Raw genomic sequence first — 14,144 nt, forward strand, 5'->3', positions numbered from 1 at the left:
TAACCCTTTCAGCTAAGAGAGACAGAACAGGGAGATACGCTGTATGGCAGGTTAAAAATCAAGTTCTTAATAGCGGAGAAAAATATCAGAAATTGAAAAAAAAAAGAAGTCTTCCTGACAGAAGCTAAGCTGAGCTTGATGATTCTTCCCATGAATAGAAGATGAATTCATTTTCAGGGGTTGGTGCCTCTTTTCTTCTGCTTAATTTTTTTTTTTTTTAATGCAATATCTTGTGTGATTAGAGCAAGGGGCAGAGGGGAGAGAAGACTCTCATGAAAGTTCAGTGCCTGAATATTTCTTGCCCTACCTGTGAAAGAACATCTGTAGCGTGAGATGGGCTATGGGACAGCCCGCAGCCATCATCACCAAGCAGCTTTGGTTTCCCTTGCACTGCTCTTCCCCCTTCAAAGAGGAGCAAAACCAGTGATGCACAGGGAGCTGCCGCACTGCACAGGCAAACCTGCTGGAGAGAAGACTTCAAACCTCCTGTATCTGAAGAGATAACTTACTTCCTAAGCTAAAAAAAGAAATTACTAAAACGCTGTGTAATTTAGGAGTGTTTTCGGCTTATCTTGTAAATATTTCTGGATTTTTTTTTGTGCACAGCCTTTTGTAGCCAAGTGCAACATGCTGAACGCTAGCTGGGTAACAGCATGCGCCATGCTTAGGACATAGGAACAGCATGTATTTGTTTACTTATTCAAATAACACTAGGGGTGAGCTTGCTCAAAAAACAAAACAATTCTGCTAAAAGGAACCAAGGTTTCTTTTAAGTACATTCAGCATTTTATGATTCATTTGGCCAGCCAGCTTTGAGAATGGAAAAATCATTTGTTCTTTTAGTTTATTGGAATTAATAAGTATTATTTTACAGTTCATTTCAAAAAATATCAAAAGGGTAAAAATAATTTTCAAGTACCAGAGAGCATCCTCACTATTCAAATGGATTCCAGTAATATATTTTTTATTTCAATCTCCAGGTGAAGCCTCCGCAACCTGCTCAGAGGAGAAGCTTCTCACAGCCTCATTTGCCTTGCCCACATCGTACTACTGCCTGCCTTTCACACAGCGGGTGATCACAGGCCACACGCACTGTGCTGCCTCAGGGGCACCCTGGGCTGAGGGCATGGTGGCAACCGGGGTATCCATGGGGTAATGCCAGTGGGAGGACAGAGGGGGCAGATCCAGTAGAGTAGATAAAAAAATACTACAATCTCAACACAGTATTACATCTGCCCATTGGTAATGATTTACTGATTTACACAAGAGTACTTCAATTGCCGTCCCCCAACTAATGCAACTGTTATAAAAGCTTGTAGGAAAGCACATTTTGATCGGCACATTTTTCCTACAGGCTTGAGGCACTAACTTCCTCATCCTTTACTGGCACACACATCCCCGCTTCCACCCAGCCTAGCACTGGGAACTCAACTCCTAAAAGCTGGGACCAGCTATTTATTTTGTGCAATTGGCTAACACATATGAACGCAAAAAAGTTCCCCAAACAGCAGCAACAAAAAAAGCAACCAAGTCTCGACATACCAGCAGCCACACCATCCCGTTGCTTGAAGCACTGATGTCTCTGTAGCGACACTCTTCTGCGTTATCAAACCAGTGGCTGGTTTTAATGAGGCTCCATCTTGCTCTAAGCATTTTTCCTCAATGCTTTCAAGGCAGCTGAGAACATGTGTTCCCTTGCAAGGGAAAGTTCCTCTCACAAAAGATTATAAACGCAAAGAGTATGCCGCTTGGAAAAAAAAAAAATTAATTCTAACATTATGTGAGAAAGTGGTAAGACGGTTAGTCGAGGCCACATCCTCATGGACGGGCACAAATGGAGATCTTAGTAAAAGGGTAACTTCTGCTTTGTACTAGACACAATGTTCAGATTTGCTCAAACTTTTAAGTTTGCGGAGAGATGGACGGGTCATCCACCCAAAAAGCTGGAAAACAGTGAAGCTGTCAGCTTGGAAAGACACTTCAGAAGCTGGAAGTGCCCTGGTCTTCACAGCAAAATAAGCAAAACCACTTAAGAACAGGGAGTGACACATTGCTGTTAAGTACAATGTGATGCCCATTTCAGGCTGTTGGCCCTCCTTCATTGCCGTAAATCATACCTTTACCTTGGTGCATCTACAGCATGTAGAAATAAAACACGCGAGCCCGAAGCACCCTGCTCTGGGTCTCTGCTGCCTGCATCTCCCTGCCGTTTGTCAGCAGCCCGGGCTCTAGCTGGGGGGAGGCTGCAGGAGGCTGCCAAGCCTTTGCTGCAACCAGCTGCTTTGCACAGCTGCACGCAGCAGCACGAACTGCTGCAGGCCAGCAGAAGAGAGCCGTCTTCCTGCCAATACAATAGAATTGGTTTTGATGTAAAAAAAAAAAAAATAATCATTGGAAGGCCAGTACATCCCCTACTGTGTGTTTCACGTACTGAGACAAGCAGCTTTTGAGACCAGGCTATTGCCTGCACTAGAGAGCACATCTCCAGCTGGATAGAAACCTAATGCTTCAGCACAGGTCGCTGAAGGTCGCTAGGTGCTTTACACAGGGGTGTTCGACCCACATAGTAACTATTAACTGCATGAGCTCACCACCGAGCAGCCGCACCCTCCCTTCACCTCCGAACTGGGACAACACGCTTCTGTCAAACAACCTGCCCTCCCCATCTCCCACCGCCTGCGCTCACAAAGAGCCAGTTTACTGCTCACCCCACCTTGCAGAAACCTCTAAAGATGCTGCTACCGTGTCCCTTTCCCAGGCTCAGTAACTTCCCCTCTTGTAAACCTCAGCTTTTCTTACTTATTTCTCTTCCATCTCTCCAAGTGTCAACACCTCAGTGAACCTCAATTCCTCAGGCAGTTGACAGGTTGCCCTAACTTTTACAATTAGAACCAAAGTTTTTTTTACCTCTTTTTGTTGGGATTTTTGGGAGAGAGGTGATAGGGGAAGGTTTGAAGAAAAGACTCTTATTGCACAGTCCCTATATCGCTTTCTCCAAACACACTAATAATCATGCAACCAGTAAGTTCCCATCAGCACCAGAAATACTTAAAGAATCAGAAACTGGATTCAGTTTTTAGGTTTAAACAAGCATTTATTTTCCAGGACCAGAAACCAGATGTCCTCTAGAAACCAGATGTCCTCAGCCTCCCAGGCACTGAGAGGTAGCAAGACATAAACCAGGCGGTGGTCTTTTTCATAGCCTGTATTACATTTAATCCCAAATTCAAAGACACCTTGTGCTTTAAAAACAGATCCCAGTAGAAGAACTCATCCGACTGGAAACAATCATGTATGTTTATTTTGTCACCCGTTCAACCCCATATGTTTTTCCCATCTCCAAAATTCTGCTGTGTCCTGCCAAAAATCACTTGCAAGTATCTTGTGACAGTCTTAGCGGGAACATAAGTGCTGATAACAGTGAAACACCAGGACAGCTTTGCTGAGGTTGGAATGCACTGCAAACACCCTGCTTGTCCTAGGATTCTTGTACTGTCCCCCCACACCCCATGCTGGTCTTCTCTACCAAATCTGATCAAGTGAATACTCTTACTCTTCAGCCACTATTAGCACCTTTTCACAGTAATTTAGTCTAAAAACTTTAAAACACAGACCCTTCTTCCTACAGGACATAATTAGGCTTTTTTGTCAAAACCATTAAAAACTGGTTTTTTTCTGCAGGGGGGGAGAGAATGAGGAGAGCAGCATGTGTTTCAACAACAACGAATGTTTGAGTCCAAAAGAAGCAGAGCTTGGCACAAGCCATCACAAGGAATCCCATTCATTCTGCTCCAACTCACCTTAATTATTAACATGTTTCAGAAAGAGAAGCTGGACTAACACAGCCTAGCTTGTTAAGAGATCTCATCAATTTATACTGAAACAAGTGCTTTGAATATATACTAAATCTGCAACCTCACTGATCTTCCTTACGGAAGTCTGCTCCTTCACCCTCACCATTCCCAAAACAAGAAGATCCACAGATCTGGGTGTTTCTAGGTTCTCAATACAACTCTTTGATAGTGGTGCAACAGAGCTTTGCTTGCTCAAATTTCCAGTTTGTACCAGTTAGAGGTTCATCTATGTAGTCGAGCAGGACTGTCTTCAGACTCTTTAGATACCTCTGGATGATGAAGCAGGGCAAAGAACCCTCCCATCAGACAGCTATAGGCAGCAACTGGATACAAAACACGATCAGAAAAATTCAAGACAACAGTGATGCTCTTAGAACCACCTCAAAGTGCTTCCCTATGGTAAAAATATTGGAGTGGTGCTGAAAATCAACCAGACTGTCATTTGTCCATTACTTTAATTGTGGAGGAGGTACATGGGAGGAAACCAAAAGTTGGGACTCGTGAAGGCAGGCAAAGCCTGAAGGTAAAGTAGCAAATTACAGTTCCAGCATATTCATATGATGGTGCCAGTGGGGAAGGAGGGGAGAAAAAAAGTCAACTGTAGATTTCAAGGTGACAAAGAAATATACTTTTGCAGGAGGCTTTTCTCCCTCAGCAAAGGAAGAATTTAGCTTACGTTATCTTCCTCTCACACCAGGCTCCTCTAATTTCTTCTACTTAGTGACTTGTCATAGCTCTCCATCCTGTTAATTTAGTTTGCTAATATTTTCCCAACCAAATGTAGTAGGTTTTGTGTGTAGTATACACACCAGAGTATTATTTTGCCAGTCTTAGCTACAGCAACTTACCTATTAAACATTTTAAATTTCAAATCAACATTTTGAAGTTAAAGTTTTATTTTATGCTTCTCTTAGAACTGTTGTGATCAACTTACCTGGCAGTCCCTACAATCTTAGGGCTAACATTAGGGCTACCAAAATTGTGCTTTCCTTCTTCAACGACACAGCATCTTGCATAGCCCACATATATTTTCCTGAATGACTTGCTAGAATTTCAGGGGTTTTTTTTGTTTGGTTTCTTTTTGTTTTTCTTGAGGACTAGAGGATTTTAATCTTAAAAGAATCATAGAATTGCCTAGGTTGGAAGGGACCGTTCAGATCAGCTAGTCCAACCATCAACCTAACTCTGACAAAAACCATTATTAATCTACCAGTCTACCCATCTTTTAAATACCTCCAGGGATGGTGCCTCAACCGCTTCCCTGGACAGCCTGTTCCAATGCTTCATAACCCTTTCAGTTCACATAACTATAAATGCCAAGAATGCAAGAACACTTATGTGACTGATATTCCCATATCAAATTCCCTTCGAAAACCGGCCAGGGAGAAAAAGATGGAAGCTTTCTCTGAAACAAACCAACCCATCCCACAAATTGCCCCGAGCTCCACTGCTTTAGCAAAGTGTGTTTATACTGCTGATGTTATGCTTCCCTCTACTGTTCACTGTAAGAAGTGCAGTTACCTCTTAACGTTCTGAAGGCTGCCTTAAAATACCAACCCAATGTAGAAACCAATCTTTAGTTGCAGGCAAAACTTCGCAAATAAGCTCAATTAAAGTTTTTTTTCGTTCATGAAAAATTAGAGGCACTGAACAGAACTATCCCCACTTACCTCAAGCTCAGTATTACATGAAATATCAACTACAACATGCTAATTGTTCATGTTGCAGTTTACAGCCTACCAAAAAGTCAACTTCAAGCAGGCAAAACCCTTCGAAGACCAAAACAATATAACAAAGTAAAAAAACCTATCAAGAACCAAAGAATTATCATAGAAATAACTAGTCATATGTGTTACTAAACAGCGTGATGCATTTCACATCATTGATTTCAAGAAATGAACTCCACAGATACATTAAAACCGTCAAAACAGTAGTGGTCTTTATTTCCATTAGACAAGTTAACACATCGGTTAATATGAATTTATTTCAAGATTTAGGAGATACGGAAATTAATGACTATTAAAAAAGTGAAATAAACCCCCTTCCAAAAATATACTGGATAATACACGTGTCTGAAATTTGTACTGTTTCTCCGTGATGAGCCCTTTACACTTTATGTGACATCACATACAGTTTTGCAAGACAAAAGAATTTATGAACTGTTTTTCTGCCTCCGATTTGTGAGCCCTCAAGGTGTCTAAGAAAAGCAAGTTTATACATGCTATGCAGCAACCCAAGTACATAGATTTCAAAGGGGCCTCAATTCAACTGGAAAACGAAGTAAAATCTAGAGAGGTCCACAAATCAAAAAAAGGTTGGAAATACTGTATTGGAATAAACACTCAAATCCTAGTGACCTGGAGGGAAAATTAATACTAGCTTAAAACCAGATAATACATTAGTCAGGTTTGGGTTTTTTTTTCTAATTTTAGAAACTTGGCTTTGAAATAATGCAGTTATCAGTTGTTTTTGATCAAGATAAAGTTAAAAATTGCAGACTACAGAAAAGTCTTCAAATAAATGAAAACAAACCTCCTCCCTTTGTCATCTAATGCCAAGTATGTACCATATAAATAACATCTGTACTACAGAACTCTTAATGTGGATCAGAGATTTTCAACAGAAACAGGATTTCATTTTAGTGTCAAGCCAATCATTAAAATTTTAGTTCACATCTTGTTTAAAATTTTTTAATGTAGAGGAGAATTAGTCCTGCAAAACCCGTTGGCAGTCTGTTCCTGTTGCAATTCATGACTAATGAAAAATTACAGTCTTAAACCTCCTACCCCCACCAAGTTTTCTGGCAGTCTTGCCAAGAAACCCATGGAGTCACAGAAGGCTTGTAAATTTATTTTTGGAGGGGTAGGGGGATGTTAAATAAAAAAGTGTCTCATCTAATCTGGAAAGGAAAGGCAAAAAAAAATAATCAATGACTAGTTTTCACAGTAAAATGCATCAGCTTTGCAGTTTCATTTGAAACCAAGAACAAATCATGAAACGTCATGAAAATAAGATAAAAAAATCTCCTAGAGTGATTACTAAATGAAGTTAAAATTACCACACTAATCAGTAAACCCCAGAAGAAAAGCAGATGCCTCATATTACAGGTCCTACATTAAACAGTATTCGCTTTTTAAAATAAATCCATAAAATCTGTATGTTTGGCCACTTTGCACTTTTTTCCCCTAAAAAATACAGTGTACAGAAAACAAAATCTTGTTATTCCCAGTATGAATTCTGAAGTATAAGCTCAAAACCCAGAAGGTAAAGATCAGCTAAAAGGATTTTAAATTATTTACAAATCCAGCAGGTAGAACTACCATAATGGCTTCATTTCCATCCTTGTAGTGGTTTTCGCTCTTATCCAGCAGCATCTGCAGTAGGAGTCTCTTCAGACAGCTTCATCACTGATCATCTGTCATTTTCAGCAATTCTAGAAGAGCCCCAACAGCTCCAAAATAACCCTTTAAACGAGGCAAAAGTAAAACAAATTCCAAAATAAGACACAAGCATGAGCATGTGAAATCTTCAGTTCTGTTAAGGCAATTAAAAGACCTTTCTTAGAAGATCAGCCCTGCTGTGCCAAGTATTTACTATATCTGAATTATGATTTAATATGATCTTGTTTAGGTCCAAAAAAGGTCTTTATACTGGGAGAAGTCTTACACAGTTCTCCAAAATTGTCAAAAAATAAGAAACTACAGAACCACTATAATGATGCTGTATTGAGGCAGGGCAGTTTCCGCTATGAACATATCCATCTGAAAGTCACCTCAAAATTATGCGTACAAAAATTAATTCTAGTTGAGGTTTATGTACCAGACCACACAAACAAACATTGCTGGTACTAGGGTCAGAAAACAAAAGTGAGAGACATGCAGCGTTTAGCAACAAATACCACAAGATTAGGGGTCAAGCCAGGGAGTTAACAAGGGGAATTTTCAAATGAATTTGCAATTAAATTGTATTTATGCAGAACTTAGTTTGTGGATTCACTTCAAAGCAGTGGCACTGAAATTCTCCCTTTTAACTTCACCAAGTCAAGAACCACAAGATTTTTGTACTTACAAATAAAAGTAAGTTCAACACGTATTTCCTTACCTCATGTTCCAAAAACAGAGCTTTCAGCTGTCCCTTGGACCAATAATCCATAGCATATGCTAGTACCTTCATCGAAATCATATTAATTCTGAGAAAGTTGCCAACAAATACCACCTTGTCGATGTTCTGCAAAATTGAAAGGCAGACCAGCAAAAATTATATTCAGCTACATTATTTGCCTCATTCAAAATGTACTTCTGCCTCCACTATGAAGTTAAATGGGAATTTGGGATTACATTTAAATTTTCCAGACTGAAAAGTAAAAAAAAAAAAAAAAAAAAAAAAAAAATTGCAGTTACTGACCACTAAGTAGAGATGCTGCAAGGAAAAAGAAAAAAAAAAAAAAAAAAAAAAAAAAAAGAGAGAGAACTTCTATTCCAAAGAAAGTGAGAGGCTGATACCACAGATGGTGAATATTTGCTTAAAGGCCCAGACCTTCCCAACACAAACAGGATTACGACTGTTTTGTTGTTTTTTTTTTTTATTTTTTAATTGTAGATGACGTGGATGCAATGAAGACATCTTTCCCCCCCGCTTGTTAAATGAAGCAACTTTCCAGAGATCACTATGATTATTAATTCCAGATGAAGAACCTCTGAAGAGTATCTGAGAAGGACTATGTTAGAGATGGGAAGAAGCATCTTTCATTATCTATTCTCTGGACTGCGGCTCCATTTTCAGAAAGCAAGCGATACGTGGCCAACGTGATACTTGGGATGTATTGCGCTCCTTTGTTTCAAAGCTCACTTGAACCCAGTTTTCACAAAGAACCTAAAGATTTTTGAACAATCAGCACTATGCTGTCAGTGAGAGAGTCACATGCTATCCTTACTTGTGTGCACACCAGTGCATGCAAGCAAAAGTTCTGGTGCTTAAACAACGCCCAAAACTATCTCACCAAGCCCAGTTTTGGCTGTTAGGCACAAAAATGCACTTGCATTTTGAACCAGTGTACCATACGATGCCCACCATACAGTAGAATTGGTCTAGAAGATTCAGTAGAAGGCCAAATCCTGGAGATATAAGCTTTTACATTTCTAGGGCTCCTTCAAGACTCCTGTATCTCCAAGGAGTCATCTGCTGAAAATTACCAGCAACAATCTGCATAGAGGCCAGAACTACCAATGTGACCTCTCTACTTTCACATAGCACTATAAAGCCAAACACTTGGTTCTGCAGCAATTACTTTGCTACAGACCACAGTTTTGGCATGTCTGGTACTGTGCACGTGACATACCACAGAGAACATCCTCACTTGAATACGCAGGATTGAAGAGTGCCAATACCCAGATCCAGTAATTCATTTATTCAGTCTACGATGACTGAGTTACATGTCTGACTGTCCCCAAACCAAACACATCAACAGAAATTTTATTTAAATAATTCAGCTTTATAGTCTCCTACCCCCTTAGATATGGGGATATATGGCGTATATGGCTGAAAATAAGAACTTCTCAAGAGGCTGCTATTAAACATGGCTAAGAGCACTTTGCATCCTCTTGACAAGGCAGTTTTGTTTCTGAAGTCATTTCTGACAAAGGAGGGACAAACATGTAACTAATTTCCTGTAATGTAATACCATCAAATTGATTAGAATCTACATTTGCATTTCATTTTCATGATTTTTTTTTTCTGAATATACACACAAAGCTACTGTTACCAGAAATTCAAGCACACAGTACCTAACACCAAGTACAAAAACTACTGAAAATTTTAAATGTAAAAATACTAGTTGTATCTACTAGAATAGCAGAGTGTATATCAACATGCAAATTTCGTATCATTTTATTTTCCAACATTCCTTGACTTGACAAGGTTAAAAGTTTTGTTAAAGATGTACAGTTTTCTAGATTTTTGAACTGAACAGCTTTAGCATTTTTCAGCAGTCGGAAAACGAAGAAATGCTACTTTCATCTCTTAAGGGACTCCTGCCAATCTACTTTTAAATTGTTCACTGCTGAAATATATTCAACGTTGAAAGACAGACGTCTTAAGCTGATGAAGGGATCGTGATGAAATGCTTACTTAAGCTAACCAAATTACAACAGCCTGAAAAAGACATGCACTCTTTCGCTCTCTGGGGTCTTGCTAAATTGTTCAACTACCCTGCAGTAGAAAGCTATAGTATAGCTTCAATATATTATATACACATATTTACCCATATAATAGAATAGGGGAATCTATATCAAAGATGCCATAAAAAAACCTGTGCATATTTTTGCAAGAAGACTCATTCAGATGCAATTTACACGTTCCGCTAGTAAAGATAAAGCAGGGAGATCGGTTTCCTTTATGCAGTCCTGCTTTGCCTAGGACAGACCGTTTCAAATGATGTGTAGCCAAATGGTTCCAGACTATGGAATTTTTCTACCCCACTGCCAACTTTGTGCAAGCAAACTTTGCTTTGAAGTTCTGCAGACAGAATATTTCATTTACTCCCCAGCCTCATTTTTTTCCTGCACATATGCAAGTAATTTTCAACACAATATTAAAACTGCAATCATTGAAAAACAAAAAAAAAACCCAACAACTTATCAAAACTCATGCTTCAGGGCACAAATTGATTTTGTCGAAGAACCTAGGAGTGAGCTTCACCAGAACTCTAAGCTAATACACACAAACTCCACAAAAGAATATTATCATATTCAACTGTTTTTTAAGCTCTTATTTGGCCATTTCATTCATCAAGCTTGGTGAGTCAGAGCCATATCTCCCAAAGGCAATTTAGGTGTCTAGATTATTTAGCAGAATGACAGCATTATTTTTTTTCTCCCCTGAGAGCAAGCTATCTGGAGATCAGCTTACTTGCAATGATATAGCGTGTTTGAATTTTTTATAATGGCATGTAAGGCTACTAAATTAAGTTTTAATTCTCTAAAGTTACAGAATAATTTAGTTCAAGTGTTGGAGAAATTCTACTTTGACACTGTCTGGGAAATGAAGCATACTTTACACATCAATCCACATTCCTCCACAAAATTCTATGGATCGTGCTCAGTTTTTAAGTAAGCCTGCCCACTGAACAAAGATGTTAGGAAGTTTTTCACAATGACTCAGAAGCATTAGTTTCACTAGTAGCCTATTTCCTCCTCCGAACACATCGCATGTGGTTCCCTGCTGCAACTCTCCATGCTTTGATAGCCCTGTACAATGCTGCTTGAACTCCATGCCACAAGGCAACACTGTAAAGAAGCTGAAAGCAAAGAGAACACCGGAGAGTCATCCTGACTGAAAAAGTCAAATTGACAAAAAAACCCCCCAAAACCAAAAAAATCTGTAGCCACTTTTCACAATGAAGGGAGGTTATCAGAGCAATTGACAGGGGCATACACTGAGACTTGTGCTGTTCAACATATTTTAGAAGTGCTCAAGAGATATTAGCAACACACATAACATTTATTGGCATACAAAGTTATTCAGGAGGGTCAGAATAAAAAATGAACAGCATAGCAATGCTGAAGGGACTTACACCCAGTAACTGAGGAATAAAGTGGCAGATGAATTTTAAATTAAAAAAGTGAAATGACAAATGGAAGGGGGAAGAGGCAGAGAAGACTTTAGTATTCAGACACAATAATAGGCTCCAAATTAGCCACTACCACTCAAGACAGACTGTGGATGGTTTCTGAAAAACATTAGCTCCATTCTCACAAAAATAAAATATTAAGAACTGTAAGCAAAGGAACTTGGAACACAAAGTTTATCAACATGCCATCACAAATTCATTGTGCAACTACACTCTGAATACTGCATGAAGATCTGATCATTTGATCTCAAAATTATAACCATAAAAAGATTAAAAAGACAAAATGAAACAGTGAAAAAGAGACACAGCGTGTCTTCTGTAGGAGAGGAGACCAAGTATTAGAATTTTCTGTCTTGGAATGACCAACGGGGAGATGGGGTAAAGGTTTATTAAAAAAACCAAAACCCACCAAAAGCACTAGTGATAAATTATTTGGTGTTTCTCATAAAGGTAATAGCTAGATAGGACCCAATAAAGTAATGAGATGGCAGTTCGGTGAGTTTTTTGGTTTTGCTTTGTTGGGGTTTTTCTTGGGGGGTGTGGGTGTGTCGTTGATTAAAAAAAACAAAGAAGAGGAGCATTCTGTGGTTAGAAGAAAGCAGTGGAGCTAAAAATGTCACTGTATTTAAAAAGAAGATTAGGTAAATTCGTTGAGAGCAGACAGAACAGATGAATTACCACATAACAGTAAAGGATGCAATTTGCAGCTCGAAACAAGTGCCTAAATGTTTGTGTTTGGGTTTTTCTTTTTCTTTTTTTAAACTGCCAGAAGCAGGAAAGGTGTATGAATGGAACAATCCATCCATAGTTATCATGCCTAAAGAAAAGAATGTAACAAGCATCTGATAGGAGTTTGAGGCAGAATAATGAACGATGCTTTTCTTCTCTCTGTCCCAATACAATAGATCTTGCATCTATTCAAAACATTTAACACAATACACAATTCAAACCCACCACGCTATGGAAACAAGCCACACAAAACACTATTTAAAAAGTCTGCCATAGTATAGTAAGATCTGTTAGTATCTACAAGGTAATTCAGAATGTTAATTTGGATTACAAAGGTGTTAATATCCATGTACTACAGCTTGGGAGCAACTGAACAGCTCTAGGCATCAATGGTTCAAGGAGATCTTTTAGACCCAACTTTTCTTCCTTCTTCCCTACCTTTGAAGCTCAAAGCATACACATAACACAAATCACGTAAGTTAGGACCCCGCATTAAATATACACGTTTACCACACAACTACTATACCGGCAATTTGCATTTTTGTAGTCTGTTAACCTTACTATGTTGTTTCTATAGGTTTTAAGCTTGTAGTAAATATGCTATCTTACCTCATTCAGTGCACACATGCGAGCAATAGAACCTATGTTGTTGGTGATGGTGACCAAAGTAGCCCTGGCCAAGTCCTCTTTACTGATGGAATCTCTCTTTTCTTTACTCATCATATGGCCAAAGCTGTGTGAGGAAGATTATTCCTTTTATTATAAGTTATCTCAGAGTGCTAAAAGCCCTTAGAAATTTTATAATTTAATAAGCTTTGCTTGGATTTAATATCCATCGATTTGAGAAAGATTTGAACATGTGAAAAGGGATGGCATTGGAAAGGCAGAACAATGCGCAAAGACACTTTTAAAATAACTAATTTAAATGGAAGCAAACTGCATCAAGCATTGCTTACACCTGTTTAAAAAAAAAAAAGCAAAAAGTAGGTGAGAGATCTAAGGACAAACCACATGATACATTCTGAGTGACATTTACACATGGACATAGTGCATAGTCCAGGGATTACACACTCAGTTCAGCATGCGCAGTAAGTTTCCCAAGGAAGTCCTTAAAAACAGCGCAATTAACACATACCTTGAGGCTACAGCAGACCCTTGAAGGCCAAACCGCTCATAGTCTCCTCCATAAATATCTTTCACCAGCTTATCCACATTGGTGCTGTCACCTTTTGCAGCCATTTCTAGTGCTTCTTCAAACGTCTCACAGCCAGTCAGCAGACAGCACAGGCCCAGGAACGTTCCTCCTCCAAGACTAGAAAAGCAGAGTTCCTTCAGACCAACACCTTGAACCAGCTTTTACTACAGCTCCTCACGCTCCTGTTTTCAACATGGTCCACACAGCTACCAACTGTATCTTGCATCTCCTCCCTCATAGAAGTGAAAACAGACACCCTAAATTGACTTCCTATTTAAGACAAATGTCATCCAGCGTGATTTTAACTGAGCTACTCTTAGGTCCTTAACATTAAATAGGAGAAATGATGCTAAATAAAGGGTCCCGAGATTAAGGTCCAACCTAACCCTGCAGACTTCAGTTTGCTATTTGTAGCACTCCAGCAAGTTTTCCTTGTGCAAGAATAATTAGCCAGCAGATCACTGAAGTCAGTGATGAAAGAAGGAACAGTGATCAAAGCTAAATATCTATGCAGAGGCAGGTAGCCAAGAGATATCTTGTCCGCCAAGCTAGTGGCAGGAAGCAGGCTGGTTGGTTCCTGTTCAAAGCAAGGCTAGCATCAGCCCAAGATATCTCAGCCCTCCAAAGAAATCTGAGCAAGGAACAGTCACTTTAATATCTTGCACAGGCTCATGTACAATATTTACTATGTAAATTTAGCAGGGGCTGTTTGACTGTGCATAACAGGTTGCTAACTCAT

The 14,144-nt window shown here is 39.2% G+C and overlaps 1 protein-coding gene across 4 annotated transcripts in view; it reads right to left on the reverse strand.

The window, feature by feature from the left end:
- Positions 1-5,767: 5,767 nt before the first annotated feature.
- Positions 5,768-14,144, reverse strand: part of PANK1 (pantothenate kinase 1) — a 48,178-nt gene continuing 39,801 nt past the window's right edge. For all 4 annotated transcript variants that reach the window (XM_054206774.1, XM_054206776.1, XM_054206775.1 and 1 more), the window contains 4 exons: positions 13,346-13,522; positions 12,820-12,943; positions 7,956-8,081; positions 5,768-7,318 (listed from right to left, as the gene is read on the reverse strand). In XM_054206774.1, coding sequence (XP_054062749.1) covers positions 7,259-7,318; positions 7,956-8,081; positions 12,820-12,943; positions 13,346-13,522 — 487 coding nt within the window. In that variant the 3' untranslated portion in view covers positions 5,768-7,258. The remainder of the gene's footprint in view (positions 7,319-7,955; positions 8,082-12,819; positions 12,944-13,345; positions 13,523-14,144) is intronic.

This window comes from Rissa tridactyla, chromosome 6 (assembly GCF_028500815.1).
Source record: "Rissa tridactyla isolate bRisTri1 chromosome 6, bRisTri1.patW.cur.20221130, whole genome shotgun sequence".
NCBI classification, from domain to species: domain Eukaryota; kingdom Metazoa; phylum Chordata; class Aves; order Charadriiformes; family Laridae; genus Rissa; species Rissa tridactyla.